Source organism: Nomascus leucogenys, chromosome 12, assembly GCF_006542625.1.
Source record: "Nomascus leucogenys isolate Asia chromosome 12, Asia_NLE_v1, whole genome shotgun sequence".
Taxonomy (NCBI): Eukaryota; Metazoa; Chordata; class Mammalia; order Primates; family Hylobatidae; genus Nomascus; species Nomascus leucogenys.
This window is the reverse complement of record NC_044392.1, coordinates 42,882,123-42,905,537: the sequence shown is the minus strand read 5'-3', so window position 1 is coordinate 42,905,537 and position 23,415 is coordinate 42,882,123. Positions and strand designations below refer to the sequence as shown.

Genomic DNA, 23,415 nt, shown 5'->3' with positions numbered 1-23,415 from the left:
ATAATACAAGCAGTACTAGAGCTAAGAAAACAGTTTGACAGCAATACAATTATAATGAGGGACTTCAACATTTTACTGACAATATTAGACAGATCATTGAGGCAGAATATCAATAAAGAAACTCTGGATTTAAACTTGACTCTAGACCACATGGACCTAACAGATATTTACAGAACATTCTATCCAACAACTGCAGAATATACATTTTTCTCATGTGTGCATGGATCATTCTCCAAAATTGACCATATCCTTGACCATAAAGAAAGTTTTAATAATTTCAAAAATATCAAACTAATATCACATATTTTTTTGGACCTCATTAGAATAAACTTAAATGTCAATGCCAAAAGGAACTCTCAAAAGTACACAAGTACATGGAAACTAAACAATTGGTCCTGAATGACTTTTTGGTAAATAATTAAATTAAGGCAGAAGTCAAAAAAATTTCAAGGAATAAAAATAGGGACCCAACAAACCAAAAGCTCTGAGAGGCAGCAAAAACAGTGCTGAGACAAATTTAAAGCATTAAACACCCACATCAAAAAGACAGAAATATCTCAAATTGGCAATCCAATGTTGCACCTCAAGGAAATAGAAAAATGAGAAAACATCAAGCCCAAAGCTAGCAGAAGAAAAGAAATAACAAAGATCAGAGGAGAACCAAGTAAGATTCAGTCAAAAAGGACAACAGCAACAACACAACAAAAATAATACCAAGTAGCAACAACATGAAAAGTTGATTTTTTTGAAAGAATAAATAAAACTGATAGACCAATAGCTAGATTAACCAGGAAAAAAGAGAGAAGATTAAAATAAATATAATAAAAATGGTAATGGTGACATTACATCTGATATTACAGAAATACAAAAGATCATCAGAGACTACTATGACTATCTCTTTGTGCACAAACTAGAATTCCTGAAAACATACAAATTCCCAAGATTGAACCAAGAAGAAACAGAAATCCTGAACAGACTAATAATGAGCAATGAAATGAATCAGTAATAAAAAAAATCTTCCAACAGAAAAAAAGCCCAGGACCCGATGGATTAACAGTCAAATTGTACAATATGTACAAAAAAGAGCTGGTACCAATATTACCGAAACTCTTCCAAAAAATCAAGGAGAAGGGATTCTTTCCAAATTCATTGTATGAAAGCAATATTACCTTGATGCCAAAATCAGTCAAGGACAGAAAAACACAAACGATAACGACAAGTAAATATCCCTGATGAATATAGATGCAAAAATTCTTAACAAAATACTAGTAAACAAAATCCAACATCACAAGGAATGATAATTCATCACAATGAATTGAGTTTTATTCCAGGAATGCAAGGATGGTTGAATGTATGCAAATCAATAAATGTAATTCACCACTTAAGCAGACTTAAAAACAAGAAAAAAACATGATCATCTTAATAAATCCAGATAAAGCATTTGATAAAATCTGACATTCCTTTATGATAAAAACTCTTAACAAACTAGGCATCTAAGTAACATATTTCAAAATAGTAAGAGCCATATATGACAAACCCACTGCTGAAGTCATACTGAATAGGAAAAAATTAAAGCTAGTGAAGTTGAAATATTGTAAGCTAGAAAACCCTAAAGACACCTAGATTTGATAAATGACTTCAGTAAAGTTTCAGGATACAAAATCAATGTACAAAAATCAGTGGCATTTCTGATTTTTGCATGCAAGCTGATAAGCAAATCAACTCGAATTCATTTATAAAAGCTACAAAAATAAAATAGCTGGTAATACATTTAAAAAAGGAGGTAAAAATATCTACAAGAAGTATGAAACACTGATAAAAGTAATTATAGATGATACAAACTAATTAAAAAAATCCCAAGGTTATGGATTAAAATGATCAATATTGTTAAAATGATCATCATGCTAAAAGCAATCTATAGATTCAATGCAATTCCTATTAAATTACCAAGGTTTTCTTTCCAAGAATTAGAAAAACATTCTGAAGTCCATGTGAAACCATAAAGAGTCTGAACAACCAAAGCAATCCTACAAAAAGAACAAATAATGTAATGCTCCTGTATTTGTTCCGTTTTTAGAAATTTTTTTAAAAAGAACAAATCTAGAGGCATCACATTTTCTGACTTCAAATTACCCTACTAGGCCATAGTAAATAAAATGACATGATACTGGTACAAAAATAGACACATTAAGCAATGGAACAGAATACAGAACCCAGAAATAAAGCCAAATACATACAACCAACTGATGTCCAACAAAGTCAACAAACATAAACAATGGGGAAAGTACATTCTATTCAATAAATGGTGCTGGGAAAATTAGCCAGTCATATGCAGAATAATGAAAGTAGATTCCTAGCTTTCACCATATAAAAAAAATTAACTGAAGATAAAGACTTAAATGTAAAACCTGAAACTGTAAAAATCCTAGAAGAAAACCCAGAAAAATTCTTGTAGACATTGACCTAGCCAAATAATTTATGACTATGCTGTACTGGGTGGCTCATGCCTATAATCTGGGCACTTTGAGAGGTGGAAGCAGGCAGATCGCCTGAGTCCAGGAGTTCAAGACCAGCCCAGGCAACATGGTGAAATCTCTTCTCTACCTAAAAACAAACAAACAACAACAACAAAAACAGAGAAAAACCCTCAAACCAAAAATTTTTGACTAAGATCCCAAAAGCAAACATGACAAAACCAAAAATAGACATATGGGACTTAATTTAACTAAAAAGCTTCTGCACAGCAAAATAAATAATCAACAGAGTAAACAAAAAACCTACAGAATGAAAGAAAATATTTTTAAGAGACTAATACGCAGAATCTACAAGAAACTCAAACAATTCAACAAGGAAACAAAAAACAACCCCAATAAAAACTGGGCAAAAGACATGAACTGACATCTCCCGAAAGAAGACATGCAAACGTATGACAAACATAAAAAAAAAATCAACAGTACTAATCATCAGAGGAATACAAATTAAAACCTCAATGAGATATCATCTTGCACCAGTCAAAATGATTATTATTAAAAAGTCAGAAAACAACAGATATAGGCATGAATGTGAAAAGGAAATGCTTATACACTACTGGTGGCAATGTAAATAGTTCAACCTGTGTGGTAAAGAGTATGGAGATTTCTCAAAGAACTAAAAATAGAACCATCATTTAACCCAGCAATCCCACTTCCAGGAATCTACCTAAGGTGGTGGGGGGGTGGGGAAAAAAAAGCTATTTTATAAAAAAGAAAATACACCTCTATTTGAATGTTTATCACAACACTATTCACAATAGGAAAGTCATGGAATTAACCAAAGTGTCCATCAATGGTGGATTGAATTAAGAAAATGTGAGCGCCCTGGTGGAGCGGACCTGTGGTGGGTGAGGGGCCTGGCCAGAGTCTTGGTGGTGGAGCTGCGGGTCCTTCATGATGAGAGATTTGGAGACACTTCTCTCTCCTCTGTGTAGTTTATAGTTTGGTGGTGAAGAGATGGCTGACAGTGTCAAAACCTTTCTTCAGGACTTTGCCAGAAGAATCAAAGACTCCATTTGGGTATTTGTACCATCTCAAAGCTAGATGCTCAAATCCAGCAAAAGAGAGAGGAGCAGGCTTGAAGAAGGGCAACTAGTGTCTTGGCCCAGGAAAGAGCCCAGCATGTAGAGTGGAAGCAAGAGAGTGAGCCATGTATTGTCAGTAGAATTTTCCAGTGTTGTGCTTGGAATGGTGGAGTGTTCTTGTTCAGGCTCCTCCTGTTTTAACGAGTATTTATTCCTGTGCTTCAGTCAGTAACAGTCCAAATTATTGGTGATCCATCACTACATGGAGATGTTTGGTAGTGGCTGGAATTCTTCCTCAGGTCAATTTTCAATGCTCTTTGGGTGCTCCCCATGTTTGTGCTTAGCAAAGTGGTGAATGTCACTTGATTCCAGGATATAGCTGATCTGACAATTGAGGTATCAGGGAGGAAGCCTCACCCATTCCCTAGTGTCAGCAAAATAATTGCTGACATGCTCTTCAACCCTTTGCTGCAGGCTCTTTTCCTCATTCAGGGAATGTTAGTGATTCTCTTTCTCATCCATCTTGTCAGTCAGCTGGTTAGTCTCTTCCATATGTCCCTTCTCTACTCACTGCACTGCTTTGAATATCGTTGGTTCAATAAAGGAATTGAAATACACCAGCAGTTGTCTAACATAGAGAGCAATTGGCCTTACTACTGTGGGTTTGGTTTTCCCTTGGCTTTTCTCATAGCAATGCTGTCCTCATATATTATCAGTGGCTGCCTTTTCTCTATCCTCTTTCCTTTATTCATTATCAGCACCAATGAAGCAAAGACCCCTGGAAAAGTGTATCTCTTCCAGTTGTCCTCTTCTCCTTGGTGGTCTTCTTAAGTAACAGACTTTTCCACAAGACAGTCTACCTGCAGTCTGCCCTGAGCAGCTCCACTTCTGCAGAGAAGTTCCCTTTGCCTCATCCGTCTCTTGCCAAACTGAAGGCTGCTGCAAGCCACTGAGTTGCCTGCCATCCAAAGGGGATGGGCGGGATTGGAAAGAGGCTGTGGCAGCTCTTTTTCCTGTTCACCTGTCCCTGCCAAGGAAGACAGGGCCCACTCTGCCAAGGACCCTCTGCGTATTCGCTTCTCTCTGAGGAATTGGAATTTTTGTCTCTGGTGCACGTGAGGCATAATGTTCCCTTACACCACTGTGTGGATTTTTAACATCAATGAGTCTAAAAGGACCACAGGTTTTACTGCAGCTATTTTCTAGCATTTGCCAACCCCTGTCCCTGGACTGATTTGAATACTTTGTTTTTCTCTCTGTGCCATCTACCATCCCACCTTTCCATCCTGCCTTCTACCACCCTTAGATAAATGGATTTTGTAATTCCAACTGTTGTATTTTGTGGATTTGTTATTTTTGTTGTTTTGCTGCCAAGCACATACATGGGGTATGGGAGGTAAAGGAGTGTCCCAGTTGCTTCAGGTCACTCCCTTTATAGCCATTACTGTCTTGTTTCCTGTAACCCAGGTTAGGTTTTGGTCTGTCCTGCTCCACTGCAAAAAAAAAAAAAATAAGCCCGAAGAGATAAGATAGGAGGAAAGATCTCACAGCCAGATCTGCTGGGTTTTGAGGAGTGATATTTTTTCTTCCCCTTGAAGGGGGAAAAGCTATTTTCACTGGCACATTTAAAGTCCTCCAACCATGGAGAGGTACCAATTCTGGACAAGTGCCACTGTAACAACACTAAACCTGAACTTTTCAACTCCATTGTGGGTGGGAAGCGGTGAGCAGAAATGTGCTGTTGGCCACTGCCAGATCTGTTTCATATTTCAAAGGAATATTGGATGTTGAAAATAGGAACTGAAGGGGTAAATGTATTAAACATGTGATTGATTAATGTTTTCCTGTCATTTTAAGAGACTAAATGTGGGGAGTAGATGTCAAAATACTTGTACAATTTTACAATGTCACAATTAAACGTGAGCTGGTTTTCCACACACAGACACACAAAATGTATATATACACCGTGGAATACTATGCAGCCGTAACAAGAATAAAACTGTGTCCTATTTAGCAGCATGGAGGGAGCTGGAGGTCACTATCCTAAGTAAAATAATTCAGAAACAGAAAACCAAATCTCACATATTTTCACTTATAAGTGAGAGCTAAACATTGGGTACACATGGACATAAAGATGAAAATGATAGATATCAGGGACTCCAAAAAAAGGGAGGGTGGAAAGGATATGAAGTTTGGAAAATTATCTATTGGGTACAATGTTCACTATTTGGGTGATGGTTACACTGGAAGTCCAAATCCCATCAGTACACAATCTATTCATGCAACAATCCTGCATATGTGCACTTTGAAACTGCAATAAAATAAAATAAATACAAGAATAAAAGATCATAAATTTATAACAGTACAAAACTCAATTGTATTTGTTTAGAATAGCACCAAAAAGTAAAAATCAAAATTAGAAAATCTCTGTAAAATGCTCTTAAAACCATGAAATAGTTAAGTGAACTGAAAACCAAAACAAAAGTTGTTGAGAAAAATTAAAGGAGACCTGAATAAATGTAGGGGTATACCATTTTCATGGATTGAAAAACCCAAAAGAGTCAGGATGGCAATTACCCCCCAGTTTGATCTATAGTTAAACACAATCACAATATAAATCCTGGTTTGATTTTCTCTAGAAATTGTCACAATGATTATAAAATGTATATGAAAATGCAAGGAACTTCAAATAATCAAAGCAATTTAGAAACATAGAAAAACATTTAAAATATATTAGCACAGGATTTCAAGACATACTATAGAATGACATTGACTAAGTGATATTATCATAAAAATAGACATATGAATCAATGGAACAGAATGTATATTATAGAAATAGTCTTATGCAGATATGATTAATTGATTTTCAATAAAGTTGTCAAGGTAGTTTGATAAGGAGAGAATAGTTTTTCAACATACTGTTCTGGAAGTATTGGAAAACCATACAAAAAAAAATAAAACTCGATCCTTACATCACCACATACATAATTACACCTCATATAGACATTGCAACTTAAAAATGTCAAAACTGTACACATTTTAAAGAAAGCACAGGGGAAAATTTCTTCAACTTGGAGTAGACAAAGACTTATTAGACAGGAGACAGAAAACATGAATCATAAAAAGAAAAAAATGATAAATTGAACTATGTCAAAATTAAAAACCTCTGCTTTTAAAAACTTAGGCAATTTGATGGGTGTAGAACAGTGACAATACTAAAAATCACTGAACTATATACTTAAAAAGTATAGATTTTATGATGTAAAATTATAGCCCCAAAATTTATATATAAAAAGGAATGATTAATGAAATGGAAAGGTAATTCACATGCTAGGCTAACATATTTACAAAATATAAAGCTAATAAAAGGCTTGTATCTAGAATAAACATATATCTCTTATATAAAAAAAGACATAATTAAAAGATGGTCAAAGATTTGAACACACACTTCACAAAACAAGATATACAAATAGCCACAGAGCACATAGAAATGCTCAATATAATTATTCTATACCTAATGCTAAATGACGAGTTAATGGGTGCAGCATACCAAAATGGCACATGGATACATATGTAACAAACCTGCACATTGTGCACATGTACCCTAAAACTTAAAGTATAATAATAAAAAAAAGAATGCCTAATAAAACTAAAAGGAAAGATAACTATACATGTAATAAATTAAAAAACTGATAATGCCTAGAGATGGATAAGATAAGAAACCATTGGAACTTTTAAAACATTGTTGGTAGGATTGAATTATGATACAATCTCTTTGAAAAACAGCTTGGAGGTTTATAAATAGCTAAATTTGTATCTATGATGTGACAGAGTCACTCCACTCCTAGGTATGTACCAAAGATAAATGAACATATATGTCTATGCAATGACTGGGAAACTTATGTTCATAACAGTTTTATTCCTATTAGCCTCCAACTAGAAAGAATCCAAGTATCTTTCAACAGTTCGATTTATCCTTCACTGAATAAATTGCAGTGTATTCATAAAATGGAATACTATTAAGCAATAAAAAGAATGAACTGACAAATGACACAACACGAGTGAATCCCAGAAATATGCTAAGTGAAAGAAAGTAGACAAAAGTTATCATACTGTATGATTCAATTTACATGAAATTCTGGAAAAGACCAAACCATATTAACAGAAAACAGATTACTGTTTTTCTAGGACCAAGACTGAGTAGAATTGACAACAAGTGGCGAGGGGGAGATTTCTGGCATTGTAGAAATGCTTCGTAATTTGATTGGAGTGTTGTTGCTTAGTATTGCTGAAATGTACCAAACTGTACATTTAAGTTGGGAACATTTTATATGATGTAAGTTAATCCTCTATAAGGTTAATTGTTAATATTAAAAGTTTTCTAATAAAAATGAAAGACAAGGTGGAACACTTTTAATTCAAAGGTCAAACACAATTATTGAACAAAGTAGTCTCTCAAATCTATAAAGAAAAAATGTAATAGGAAAATAAAATAAATAATTTTCAAAAGTTGTATAACAGTGTCTGATAATTTTTTAAAAGTGCTTACTTCTACTATTAATCAAAGAAATGTAAATGGAAGCACGGTATCATTTTTATATTTCATCTTGGCTAGAACGTAAAAGATTAAAAGTAACATAATATACATTATGGAGAAATTGGCATCTTCACGTATTGTTAATGAAAGTATAAGTTTTATAAACTTTGTGGAGATTATGTGCCAACACAATGCATATTAAAATTTGAAATAAGAATAGATTTTCATTCAGCAATTTCATTTTGTGGGTAATGTGCAATTTTTCAAAAAACTATTTCATTTACCCAAACTCTGAGAAATTTATAAAAATTAATAAAATGGCATTTATAAAGTTATTCCAAATACATTCAAGGAAAATCAAAACTCTAGCATCTATTGCAAAGATTGAGGTAGGTTTACATATTGTTACTTTTTGAGAGTCTAGGAATATAAAATAATAGGTTTGATAGAGAAAATAGAGGCTTATGTATGTATTGGAAGATTAGGAGAATAAATGTCAGGAAATCTGCTCTTGATTTTCCGAATTGCAAGGATCACAGATGATCTTGGCTGCTTCAGTACTGATGGATGAGTCTCAGGAAATCGGAACATGAGGGGCTAAAGTCCCCATCTATCATCTGATAAGTGCTGGCGCATCACGCTGCCCCAAACAACTGGCTTCCCTCTTCTGCATCCACATATTTCATGAATGCTCCTTTTTTGTAAAACCCTTTTGGCAAGGTGATGTGGTAAACAGACATCAGGATTTCCAGAATTTTTATTCCTACATTGTGGTACAGAGAACTTAAAAGTGTAAGTATGACACTAAATATCAGTAAAATATAGTCAGCACAGGTTTACCTTTTAGATATTCACCATCCATACACATCCTTCTGTTGATGTTTAAATTTCCAAACAGTAATAATGAATATAATGCAAATACATCTCACATAAAGAGGTACCCACATTTATCTCTAAAAATGAAACAATAAATTATTATTTGATAGCCTTTTCTTTGTAGATGGAATTATAGTGTTTTGTGCCATCAACACACCTTATATATACTGGTAGGTTAAGACAAGGTGTGGGAAAATAGTCAACATGCACATATATACATAATAAAGCAAGCAGTAAAATAAAACAGCTACTGCAATCCTTGTTTCTGTAAGTAAACATGACTATCACTGATGCTTATGATTTTTAAAAATTTCACCTGTTTGTATTCTTTTGAACTCACCTAATAACCCAACATTTCTGAAGGGCTTGAACTATTAGTGACTGCCTAAATTAGGTTGTTTTAGTCTTCTATTAAATTTTGCCTTTATATATGAAGTAACAAAAAATGCCCTAGAACATCTAGATTCCAGACGTACTGTTTTCTGCCTTGGTAGTGTAGCGGCAACACCCTATTTTTCATTAAAAAACAGGATTCATTTCTGTCTGTAGATTACTGGTGCAGAAGGACAAAGTAGACTGAAGTGGCCAGGGGGCCATCTCAATCTCCATTTTTGTGTTTTCTGGTGGAAGTAACACTCCTTTGTGAAATAACACTTCTAATCCACAAAGCTCAAACTTATGCATATAAGTCATTAGGAGTAATAACAGAAGGATTCATTTCATCTCCCCTTACGTCAGTTCTCAGACTTATACATTCTTGTTATTAGAGAATGGACACAATCCTTTGGCTGCTGGTTCAGAGTATATTCTGCTTTGGGCAGACACATGGGGCTGTACTAAGTGTTGGCACAGAGCCAGTGCAGTAACTGAGCCTCAAGTAAACCGTTTCATATTCTACCAGGTCACCTCCTTCTCAGTGGTGGAATACACAGAGGCTTCCCAGTATTATTTAGTACATAATTATAATTCTCTCACTGACTTGTGAGGTCACTTCTGCCAAAGACCAAGTTCTCAAATACAAATACATTAATTTCTGAGCTCCCCCTTTCTGTCTCTATACTACTTATTTCTTCCTGCACCAATAGCATGCTCTTTTTATTACTAAAGCATAGTTTTTTTTTTTTTACTAGGAAGAATGAGGGCCTATATTACTTGCCCTTTACAAAATTGTTTTACAATTTCATGAAAATTTTGGAAATCTGATTGTCAGGGTGACTTCAAAATTTATGCAGGGATTTGGGTTGGAATTATATTGGCTTTATAGATTAGCTTGAACAAAATTCACAACTCTATATTATTTTGTCATTCTGGTAAAATGCATTCATAAGATAACACACTGATGATAGAGCTCAACTAGATTTGGTATACTTACTAAAATTTTAGGTTTTTGCAAAACATCTCAATGTTCTTAATTAGAGTTTCTAGGGGCAGCACCCTGGAAAATATAATTCAACCCTCTTTTGATTCTTAGAAACACTGAAGTTGAGTGGCATTGGACAAATACATCAGTCTTCTGATTAAAATTCAGTAAACATTTTCCACTTGGTCTGTTGCACTACAGTCTTAATTGTGGTGGGCTCTCCTTCAGAATCCATCACAACTTTCAAATGGACTCAACTTTCAAAGCATACATGGGCTAATTATGCTCATGACTTCAACTCCCCAGGCTCCTCAACTGAGGCCACCTTTGAGAAACTGGTGACATTACTTTTTCCAAAATGAACTTGACTCCTAATTAACCCCAAGACAACAGCTCCAGGGCGGTAGATCTAACCTCAGGAGTCCAGTGATTATAGTACATGCTTCTAATAACCACAGCCCATGTTGGTCATCACAACTTCTGAAGATGGTGACTTATCTGGAGAAGCTGGGAATCCTGATAGATGGAGGAGGCTAGCTCTGTTGATTCAGATGAGAATTTCTATCTCCAGGCAGCTTCCCTCTCATTTGCTGTTATTTCCTCAGGCTCTGATTTGTGGCTGTGGTGCTACTTGTCAGGAGACTCCCAAATACTGAATAGCTGCTTCTGTCTAAATTAGAAGGGAGAGAGCAATGTAAGTACTTACTGAGCAGTGGGAACATTGACCTAGCTTGGGGATTTGTGGGGACTGGACTTGAATGATGAGTAGTGTTTGAGAAAGCCTCTTTCTGTGCCCCCCATGGAGATCAGTGATGGCATTTCTGGTAAGTAGCAGAGTTAAAAAGGAGAATCAGAGGCTACCTTTCACTGAAGGTACTAACAGTGACTGGGAATGGACTTTATAATTCTCTGAATTTCGCTGGGTGTAGTGGCTCACCCCTGTAATCCCAACACTTTGGGAGGCCAAAGTGGGTGAATCACCTGAGGTCAGGAGTTTGAGACCAGCCTGGCCAACATGATGAAACCCTGTCTCTACTAAAAATAAAAAAAATTGGCCAGGCATGGTGGCATGCACCTGTTATCCCAGCTACTCGGGAGGCTGAGGCAGGAGAATTGCTTGAACCTGGGAGGCAGAGGTTGCAGTGAGCTGAGACCATGCGATTGCACTCCAGCCTGGGTGACAGAGTGAGACTCCTGTCTGAAAAAAAAAAAATCTGAATTATTCTTGAAGATCATATTGGGTCATTCTCACTCACAGCTAGATTTTATTTTCTTTTTTCTTTTCGTTCCTTCCTTCCTTTCTTCCTTATTTCCTTCCTTCCTTTCTTGCTTATTTCCTTCCTCCTTTCCTTCTTTCCTTCCTTCCTTCCTCCTCTACTTCTTTGTTCATTGGTGGACTCATGGATTAAATGAAACAGATACTCCACTTGTCTCTCATCTCTCACTCTTCTACTTCTCTTTCTGCTGTGTACTCCTGGATGTATACTTTTAGGTATAATTGAAATCTAGTACTTAAACTCCATTTTAATATGGCAATCTGGAGAAATTAAAGATTTTTATTCGTATCTAAGAAGTTAAAAATTCCACTCCTTTATTATCTGAAGCTGCCTACATAATTTCTTTCAGTTAACTGACTGATGTTTTTCTTAAAATAAATATTTGTATTTCTTAAAAGTTTTACATGTGAAACCTCTGTAGATTGCCTTCTTCTGGGGGAACCCAGCACCCTCAAGTACTTTGTTTCTATTTAAATCCAGATTACATAAAATCCCAGTGGAGCATCTGAGGAATTAGAAAAATAAAACACTGAAGTAGCATCTCCAAGGATCATAGCCTGAATTCTATTCATAGGTTCTAAAATATCACAATTAAGGGGATTTTGAGATCATCTAACTAGAGAGTCTTTGATTCTCTGAGCAAGAAAGGCTCCTAGGGGTCATAGTACTTGGATACTATCTTAGTCAAAATTCCTCTGTAAAATGTTCAGGGATCCTCTGCTTCAGTGCCTTCCACGTATCCCAACAGTTTATTCCATTACTGTTTATGCTATCCCTTTAATTAAAAAAAAAAACTAAATATTGAAGGTAGGTACCTCATCTAAAGTCACACAAGACTAGACCTGAAACCTAAATCTTTTCACATCACCCTAAAGATCTTTCATCTTCATTTTACAGCTTGAAGGTATTTTGTAGGATGAGAATTTTTATTTTCCTGGTCTTATGTCTTTCTGTCAGTACAGATGACTACACACTATGGTGGTCCCTAATGGCATCTTGAGCAAATGGGGGCTGCCTTCTCAGATGCACTATGGAGCTGAATCCATAGATCATCAAAAGGCAATTGTATCGATCACACGATTCATTTAGGCTATGGATTTATATTAATACTGTGTAAAAATCCACTGGACTAGAATCAGCTGTCCTCATGTGCCTGACCAAAAAATAATCCAAGCAATTCTCTTTGGTATCAGTTAGATAAAGGTACTCCTTCAGAATCAGAGAATTCTAGCTTCTGTGGTTTACATTATTCATCATATTCAGTCAAGAGAGGGCCTAGTGGTGGTTAGAGGTTGATTAGTTGAAAGAAGATTCAAATGAAAGTCTTTTGGGAAAGCAATGAGGCAAGGCTAAGCAATGACCGTAAGTTTAGATTTCCTCATTGTTTTGAATAGACAGGAATTCATTTGTCCAGGAGGAGGTATTATGTAGGGAAACTTTTACCTTTCTGTATATAAAAACATGTAACTAATACACACACTCATATACACAAATACAAATGGAGGTATACATGGTGTTTACTTTTTCTATGTTTACATATAATAGTAATATCTTTATAGTTATACTAACGTTATTAAAATAAGTAATTATATTAACTAAGTTTAGCACCAGTTTCTACTAAGCAAGAAAGAAAAAAAATCATCTCCAAATTCTATGAATAGATATAATGAATTTCAGGAATGCCTGATGAATTAACTTAGGGTTCAGAAAACAAAAAAAAGTTGCTATTGAATAGAAAAATGGAAAAGTAACAGCAACAAAATTCTGGTAGCAGACGCCAATAATTTCCCAAAACAAAATGATGTAGTAACTTTGGCAGAATATAAATGAAGACTGGATACCAGCAAGACATACTAGATGATTTTCTATCCAGATAGTGCTTTTTTTACTTATTAGGTTGGGTTATTGAAAAATGTTTCTGTGAAAAAAATTAGGGCTAAGATGACTTTAGAAATAATTTGTTATAGCAGTTTGCAAAATATTCTTAGTGGCAGAATGTTCAAAAGAAATCTTATTAACATAACAATATACAAAAGATACAAAGCCTATGGTTTACAGCAGGAGAGGGGAAACTGGCAAAATTCCCAAGTGTGCCATTCTCTCTCACACTCTGTAGCAAGCTCTGTCATTTCTGCAAAACTCTTATTTCTCTGAGTTTCTCCAAGTTATTTCAGCATGGAAAAGTGAAGTTGTTACAAAATGCCACAGAGTCAATCATCTCTCTTTACAACCCTGGTGACTGTTCTCTTCCTGAAAAAAGAATTTTTTTTCTTTATACTAATGCACTAATATTTTTTTTAAATTTTACTTTATTTATTTATTTTTGAGACAGATTCTCATTGTGTCACCCAGTCTGGAGTGCAGAGGCACAATCTTGGCTCACTGCAACCTCCACCTCCCGTGCTCAAGTGAATCTCATGCCTCAGCCTCCCAAGTAGCTGGGATTACAGGCGTGTGCTGCCATACCTGGCTAATTTTTGTACTTTTAGTAAAGACGAGGTTTCGCCATATTGCCCAGGCTGGTCTTGAACTCCTGCCTCAAGCAATCCACCTACCTTGGCTTCTCAAAGTGCTGGGATTACAGGTGTGAGCCACCACATCCGGCTAATGTTATTTTTTGTTTCACTGTTGACTCAATGTTTCAACTTGTGTAACGTCGAATAGTATTTCTTATCGTTCTCTTGGAGATATAAAAAGTTCCCAATAAATAGATGTGTGCTCACATCTTTACTTAGCGATCATGGAATACTTTATCTCCTTTCTCGTTTCATGGTTGGATAAACTGAGGTCCACATGATTATGTCTGAACATTATTCATTCTTTCATTCTATATTCTGATCAGCTTCAGGTAGCTGAAGTTAACGTTTTTCACTTTGGAGAGTGAGTTAACTTGGGTTTTTAGTAAGTGACAAAAACAACAATCTATAGTTACATAAGAAGGAAAACTATTAGCAAATTTCCTAATCCTTGGACAGAGAGATAACCTGTTCTTCACATTAGAGAAGGCCTCCAAACTGGCTATCAGTTATTCTTTTGCATATTTTGCCTAATTCTTCTTTTAGCAGGCATTTTAATGGTGGAATGAAGAATTCCATCAAATATCTGGAAATGGCTGCCACCTGCAAACTTTGTGTGAAATTTCCCGTACATTTCCACTCTCCTTTCTGGATCTTGGTTTCTACTTCTGTCCCTGACTCTCCTGTGTAGAAGTGCTCTCCATGGAGCGGATCAATGAGACTGTGGTGAGAGAGTTCGTCTTCCTCGGCTTCTCATCCCTGGCCAGGCTGCAGCAGCTGCTCTTTGTTATCTTCCTGCTCCTCTACCTGTTCACACTGGGCACCAATGCAATCATCATTTCCACCATTGTGCTGGACAGAGCCCTTCATACTCCCATGTACTTCTTCCTTGCCATCCTCTCTTGCTCTGAGACTTGCTACACCTTTGTCATTGTACCCAAGATGCTGGTTGACCTGCTGTCCCAGAAGAAGACCATTTCTTTCCTGGGCTGTGCCATCCAAATGTTTTCCTTCCTCTTCCTTGGCTGCTCTCACTCCTTCCTGCTGGCAGCCATGGGCTATGATCGCTACATGGCCATCTGTAACCCACTGCACTACTCAGTGCTCATGGGACATGGGGTGTGTATGGGACTAGTGGCTGCTGCCTGTGCCTGTGGCTTCACTGTCTCCCTGGTCACCACCTCCCTAGTATTTCATCTGCCCTTCCACTCCTCCAACCAGCTCCATCACTTCTTCTGTGACATCTCCCCTGTCCTTAAACTGGCATCTCAGCACTCCGGCTTCAGTCAGCTGGTCATATTCATGCTTGGTGTATTTGCCTTGGTCATTCCTCTGCTACTTATCCTAGTCTCCTACATCCGCATCATCTCTGCCATTCTAAAAATCCCTTCCTCCGTTGGAAGATACAAGACCTTCTCCACCTGTGCCTCCCATCTCATTGTGGTAACTGTTCACTACGGTTGTGCCTCTTTCATCTATTTAAGGCCCAAGACCATTTACACTTCAAGCCAAGACACTCTAATATCTGTGTCATATACCATCCTTACCCCATTGTTCAATCCAATGATTTATAGTCTGAGAAATAAGGAATTCAAATCAGCCCTACAAAGAACAATCGGCCAAACTTTATATCCTCTTAATTAAAAAGCCATTTTTTAAACTACTAATGCCTAGTACATGCCAGGCAAAATGTGTGTTTTATACATTTTTTTCATTTAATTGTCCAGCTCCAATGTAACATAAGAATATTTTACATATGACATCAGGATGATGCTGGCCTCATAAAACGTGTTAGGGAGGATTCCCTCTTTTTCTATCGACTGGAATAGTTTCAGAAGGAATGGTACCAGTTCCTCCTTGTACCTCTGGTAGAATTCGGCTGTGAATCCATGAGGTCCTGGACTCTTTTTGGTTGGTAAGCTATTGATTATTGCCACAATTTCAGAGCCTGTTATTGGTCTATCCAGAGATTCAGCTTCTTCCTGGTTTAGTCTTGGGAGGGTGTATTTGTCGAGGAATTGATCCATTTCTTCTAGATTTTCTAGTTTATTTGCTACCATCGGAGTGAACAGGCAACCTAGAAAATGGGAGAAAATTTTTGCAACCTACTCATCTGACAAAGGGCTAATATCCAGAATCTACAATGAACTCAAACGAATTTACAAGAAAAAAACAAACAACCCCATCAAAAAGTGGGCGAAGGACATGAACAGACACTTCTCAAAAGAAGACATTTATGCTGCCAAAAAACACATGCAAAAATGCTCATCATCACTGGCCATCAGAGAAATGCAAATCAAAACCACAATGAGATACCATCTCACACCAGTTAGAATGGCCATCATTAAAAAGTCAGGAAACAACAGGTGCTGGAGAGGATGTGGAGAAATAGGAACACTTTTACACTGTTGGTGGGACTGTAAACTGGTTCAAGCATTGTGGAAGTCAGTGTGGCGATTCTTCAGGGATCTAGAACTAGAAATGCCATTTGACCCAGCCATCCCATTACTGGGTATATACCCAAAGGACTATAAATCATGCTGCTATAAAGACACATGCACACGTATGTTTATTGCAGCACTATTCACAATAGCAAAGACTTGGAACCAACCCAAATGTCCAAGAACCATAGACTGGATTAAGAAAATGTGGCACATATACACCATGGAATACTATGCAGCCATAAAAAATGATGAGTTCATGTCCTTTGTAGGGACATGGATGAAACTGGAAACCATCATTCTCAGTAAACTATCCCAAGGACAAAAAACGAAACACCGCATGTTCTCACTCATAGGTGGGAATTGAACAATGAGAACACATGGACACAGGCAGGGGAACATCACACTCCGGGGACTGTTGTGGGGTGGGGGAAGGGGGGAGGGACAGCATTAGGAGATATACCTAATGCTAAATGACGAGTTAATGGGTGCAGCACACCAACATGGCACATGGATACATATGTAACAAACCTGCACATTGTGCACATGTACCCTAAAACTTAAAGTATAATAATAATAATAAAAACAAAAAAAAAGAAAGCGGTAAAGGAGAAACAAGGACTCTAACAGGCACAGAACCAGAGTGATTCATCACTTCTACTTATATTTATTTACCAAAACAGAGTCATATTGTCATAATACAACTGTAATAAATCCTGGAAAATAGAGAGAAAAAAAGAATATTTTACATATGAGAAGAATGAGGCTTACAGAAATTAAGACAGTCTGGCTTTCTACTGTCCATGATACTTTAAAAAGACTAATCAGAAATGTGAACAGAACACACAGTTCCATAACAAATTTAATTATATTTTACTGCTTTAAATATTGCTAAATTTTTTTTAAGTTTTTTTATTAATTTTTTTTTGCACACAAAACAATAAACATTTTCTAAAAGTACATACAAACAAAAAGATGCATATCAAACATATTAGGAAGGTTGCACATGGGAAGACGGGGAGTAGAAATGGGGGGTGGGAATTAAAGAAAATAAATGAGAGAGGAACTTTGTATGGATCAATGATAATAACTCAATCCTCTATTTGACAAAGAAGAAGGAGAAGGAAGAGGAAGAAAAAGAAAGTGGGATAAAGGATCAGAAAGGGAGGAAAATAGAAAAAATTAGAGTATGACTCCAGGGTAGACCTGTTTTGTTTTCGCTTGGTTGGTTGGTTGGTTTGTCAGTTGTATTTTTCATATGTTTCACCACGTTGGCCAGGCTGGTCTCGAACTCCTAGCCTCAAGTGATCAACCCACCTCGGCCTCCCAGAGTACTGGTACTACAGGCGTGAGCCACCACGTCCAGCCCCCACATTGCTTCTGGCCTCTGTGGTAGACCTCCCAGACGGGGCGGTTGGGCAGAGGCGCTCCCCACATCCCAGAAGTGGTGGCCAGGCAGAGGCGCTCCTCACTTCCCAGACAGGGCGGCCGGGCAGAGACGCTCCTCACTTCCTAGACGGGGTGGCGGCTGGGCAGAGGCTCTCCTCACTTCTTCCCAGACGGGGCAGCCAGACAGAGGCGCTCCTCACATCCCAGACGATGGGCGGCCAGGCAGAGGCGCTCCTCACCTCCCAGACGGGGCAGCCACTCAGAGGCGCTCCCCACCTCCCAGACGGGGCGGCCGGGCAGACGCGCTCCCCACCTCCCAGATGGGGCGGCCGGGCAGAGGCGCTCCTCACATCCTAGACGATGGGTGGCCGGGCAGAGGCGTTCCTCACTTCCCAGACGGGGTGGCCGGGCAGAGGCACTCCTCACTTCTTCCCAGACGGGGCGGCCGGGCAGAGGCACTCCTCACTTCTTCCCAGACGGGGTGGCCGGGCAGAGGCGCTCCTCACTTCTTCCCAGACGGGGCGGCCGGGCAGAGGCGCTCCTCACCTCCCAGACGGGGCGGCCGGGCAGAGGCGCTCCTCACTTCTTCCCAGACGGGGCGGCCAGGCAGAGTCGCTCCTCACATCCCAATCGATGGGCGGCCAGGCAGAGATGTTCCTCACTTCCTAGACGGGATGGCAGCTGGGCAGAGACGCTCCCCACCTCCCAGATGGGGCGGCGGCCTGGCAGAGGCTGCAACCCCAGCACCCTGGGAGGCCAAGGCAGGCGGCTGGGAGGCGAAGGCTGCAGCCAGCCAAGACCACGCCACCGCACTCCAGCCCGGGCAACACGGAGCACCGAGTGAGCGAGACTCCGTCTGCAGTCCCAGCACCTGGCGGGCAGACCACTCGAGGTCAGGAGCTGGAGACCAGCCTGGCCGACATGGCGAAACCGCGCCTCCAGTCAAAGGAGAAAAACCAGGGAGGGGTGGTGGCGCGCGCCGGCAATCCCAGGCAGCCCGCAGGCCGGGGCAGGAGAATCACGGGAGCCGGACACAGGGAGTCTGCAGCGAGCCGAGTGTACGCCAGCGTGGGCCACAGAGGGAAGAAAAGAAGGAAGGGAAGGGAAGGAAGGAGGGAGGGAGGGAGGGAAGGAAGGAAGGAAGGAAGGAAGGAAGGAAGGAAGGAAGGAAGGAAGGAAGGAAATATTGCTAATTTAAAAGCCAATATGAGAGCAAAGATGCATGTAAACTGGTGAGAGCTGTGTCTTGAAGTAGACAGCTTGGATACATCAGGAAAGAAAAGATGTATCCAAAAAAAAGAAAGAAAAAAGAAAAAAAAAGAAAAAAGCAGGAAATCCATCTACCCGTACTTTTCTTTTCCTAAAGACAACAGAAAACTTTGGTCCCACACATTCTGCTACAAATCTTGGTGGTCCTTTTTGTCCCCAATTCATTTCCTTAACCTACATATTGAAATATCTTTGCCTTTACTTGGGGTTGTTTTGTTCTTCCTTTGAGGTGGAGCCACTTTATGGTTCTTCTCCTGATGCACATGTATGTCCTTCACATACTAGTGTGTCTTAGCCCCCACATTTGTTCCTGAAACACCATACTAATTTGCTCTCTTCAAGGAAGCTACTAGCATTGCCTACTTGCTGAAATATCTCAAGTAATTCCGAGCAAAGGGCTTGAGTTAATATCAATAGAAGGCTAGATTCCTAGAATGACCAGAAAACTCATGGAAAACCCTCCAGTGACTCCCTTTGCCCTACAAGATAATGCCAAGAGTCCTTCATTGTCATGAATCTATCATCTAGTTTCCACCTACCTCTTCAGTATTATCATTTCTAATTTTGTTATTCTCCATTTTCTGTATGCCTTCTTGTACACTCTGAAGCTAACCAACTATTTGCTTGTTTTAAAATAAATAAATGTGATGAACAAAATAAATGTGGTCTCTGCCAGAACCTTATTGTCTGGTTCAAGATAGTCCCAGTAAACAGAAAAATGAGGGAAAATACTTTACCAGTTTAAGTTGATTCTCTGAAGAAAAAGTGCATGCAGGGGGTAGAGGAGAGAATACTAAGATAAACCTAATTTAGATCGAATAGCATAGGGTTGGTTTCCCAGAGAAACTGAGAGTTAACCTGCATGTAACCTGAAGGGTAAGTAAAAGTCTTCAGGTAAAGGGGATATCCTTTAGGACAGAAGAAACAATGTGTACAAAACCCCTGAAGCATGAACTGGATGAGTTGCAGACAAGCAAGAAGGCCTGTATAAATGCTGTTTTAAAAATGCTTTTTAATTGACAAAATTATATATATATTTATGGTGTAAAACATGATATTTTGATATACATATGTATTGTAGAATGGCTAAAGTTAATTAACATATACCTTTAGCTCATGTACTTATTTGTTTGTGGTGAGAACACTTACAAACTACTGTTAGCAATTTTCAAGTATATAATACATTATTATTAACTATAGTCACCAAGATATGCAGCAGAGCTTTTAAAATTATTTCTCCTATCTAACTGAAATTTTGTACCCTTTGATAAACATCTTCAAAACTCTCCCCTCAACTGCTCACCCGATTTCAGCCTCGGGTAACCAACATTCTACTCTCTGCTTTTATGAGTTTGACTTTTTTTAGATTCCAAATATGTGTGAGATGACGTGGTGTTTGTCTTTCTGTGCTTGGCTTATTTCACTTAGCATAATATCATCCAGGTTCGTCCATCTTATTGCAAACAGGACTTCTTTCTTTATATGGCTGAATAATATTTTATTGTGTATGTATACCACATTTTCTTATATTGGGTTGGTGCAAAAGTAATTGTGTTTTTTTTTTTTTTGCCATTACTTTCAATGGCAAAAACTGCAATAACTTTTGCACTAACCTAATACATTGGTCCATTAATAGACACTTAGGTTGATTCCACACCTTGACTATTGTGAATAATGCTACATAAACATGGGAGTGCAGCTATCTCTTTGACATTCTGACTTTATATTGATATACATCAAGTAGTGGAATTACAAGATCATATGGTAGTTATATTTCCAGTTTTTTGAGGAACCCCTTACTGAGTTCCATAATGGCTGTACTAATGTACAGCTGTCAACAGGGTGTAGGGGTTCCCTTTTCTCTAAATCCTCCCTAACACTTTACATCTTTTGTCGTTTTGATAATAGCCATTCTAACAGGTATGAGGCGGTATCTCATTGTGGTTTTAATATGCATTTTCTGATGAATAGTGGGGTTGAGCATGTTTTCATCTACCTACTGTCCATTTATATGTCTTGGGAAATGTCTATTCGGATTCTTTGCCCATTTCTAATTGGGTTATTTGTTATTTTACGATTGAGTTTTTAAGGTTCTTTACATGTTGTGAATGTTAACCCATTATCAGATATATGGTTTGCACATATTTTCTGTCATTACGTACACTGTCTCTTTATTCTTTTGATTGTTACTTTTTCTGTGCAGAAGTTTTTTAGTTTGACGTAATCCCATTTGTCTATTTTGGCTTCAATTACCTGAGCTTTTGGGGTATACATTCTTTTTCTGCTTTCTCTCTGGAATGAATTTGAACTTACTGACAGCATGGGTTTATGTATCAGACACAACTTTGTTGACCCAGTTCCTTGTATGGTGCCTGGCATAACAGAAATAACTGTTTCATGAATGGCCATCACTGTCCTGCAATTTTATGTGCCCCCCAATCTTGCTCTGCCACCTTCATGCCTTATCTTGGTGAATATTAACTCCATCCATCCTAGCAACCATGCCAAGCACATGGAAGTCATCTTCACCACTTTTTTTTTTTTTAATCCTCATACCACCCATTGTGTCCTATAGGTTCCACTGGCTAAAAGTTCCTCAATCACATTCCTTTTCTATTTTTACAGGGTCATCCTGTCTTTTCTGGATTACTGCAAAAACTTCAAGTCCTTTTGTCCCCAATCCATTCTTCACACTGCTGCCAGGGAAGTCTTAGGGTTGTTGTGATGGTTAATTAGAAAATATGTGTTGAACACTTACAACAGTTGTCTGGCATATACTGAGCACTATTTTAATGTTGATTTTTATTATCATGGTCATCATCATCTTTCTAAAATAAAAATCTAATTAAATAATGTCCCAGGTTATAAAACTTTCAGTAGTTTCTAACAGATTTGAAGGTACATATTAACTCTTTGTTAAAAATTCTACCAAAGTACTTGTTGTTCCAATAAAATACATTGGTTCATGCCCTTTACTTTTACATGTATTTTCTGAAAATTTATGATTTATTATTATTTGCCTACCCACTACTCAGATTTCAAAACTTCACCCAAACATAACCACCTCTAAGTCGTTATTGACCTCCATAATCCAATTTGTATTTATTTTCCATATTTCTTTATAGTGACGTATGCATATCTCTCATAATCCCCCATCGAAATGTGTAGCAGTCGCTGCTTTCCATGTTTCCTTCTCTGGGGCTTAATATTTTTCTTTTTTCTTTTTTCTTTTTCTTTTGAGATGGACTCTTACTCTGTCACCCAGGCTGGAGTGCAATGGTGCAATCTCAGCTCACTGCAACCTCCGCCTCCCAGGTTCAAGCGATTCTCCCACCTCAGCCTCCCGGGTAGCTGGGATTACAGGTGCCTGACACCATGCCGGGCTAATTTTTATATTTTTAGTAGAGATGGGGTTTCACCATGTTGGCCTGGCTGGTCTCGAACTCCTGACCTCAGGTGATCTGCCCACCTTGGCCTCTCAAAGTGCTGGGATTAGAGGCGTGAGCTACTGTGCCTGGCCGGAGGGTTAATTTCTTAAGGTAAAAACTACCAGTTATTTGAACTCAGATCGCCTAAACACAACACAGTTAATGACTGAAACTAAACTTTGTAATAAATAAATATACATCAGTGCTGTCTCTGGGCACTATAACTGAGTTCTCCCACACTCTGCCTCATCTCCCATATTTGCTCCTTGCTGCTGTCACTGCTGGATCTACAAGCACCTGTCAGTCCATTGCTCTGCCATTTCTCAAAATATATTCCTTCCCTTGAAATAGAGGCTTGAGTTAAGGAGTGAACATTCTTGTCTCCAGCAAAAGGGCAAAAATCAGAAACTATAGGAGGAAGCCCATGGGAGGTTTTTCTGCTGATTGTGTTGCTAGTAGCTTCTAGATTTGTAATGAGTCACTTCACCAAAGAATCTAAAATAGGAAACCAACTAATTTCCTAAGTCTATTGCCTAGTTTATCTATTTGGCAAAAAAAGCCTTGAGGAGCATTTTCCCTTTGGATCATAGTTGCTAATTGAGGGAGGGCAGAATGTGTCAGAAGCAATGCGGTCATGGCTCTCTAGGGTGCTAGATAGTAAAATTACCAAGCAGGCATTGATGCTAATGTGAACCAGAAAAAAAGCTCATTAATTATACTCATTAGGGCTGTAGCTGATCCAGCCCATACAGAAGAAGCACAATGA

The 23,415-nt window shown here is 38.3% G+C and overlaps 1 protein-coding gene and 1 pseudogene across 1 annotated transcript; both read left to right on the top strand.

Moving 5' to 3' along the window:
• The first annotated feature begins 3,473 nt into the window (after positions 1 to 3,473).
• Positions 3,474 to 4,509, top strand: LOC105740582 (annotated as a pseudogene).
• Positions 4,510 to 14,750: 10,241 nt separating this feature from the next.
• LOC100603491 (olfactory receptor 10K1) lies at positions 14,751 to 15,811 on the top strand. Its single transcript, XM_003258667.2, has one exon. The coding sequence runs from the start codon at positions 14,825 to 14,827 to the stop codon at positions 15,764 to 15,766; it is 942 nt and encodes a 313-aa protein (XP_003258715.1). The 5' UTR covers positions 14,751 to 14,824; the 3' UTR covers positions 15,767 to 15,811.
• Positions 15,812 to 23,415: the final 7,604 nt, after the last annotated feature.

Excerpts from the sequence above, each read along its gene's own strand:
- LOC100603491 (XM_003258667.2), top strand. The coding sequence starts at position 14,825 with ATGGAGCGGATCAATGAGACTGTGGTGAGAGAGTTCGTCTTCCTCGGC.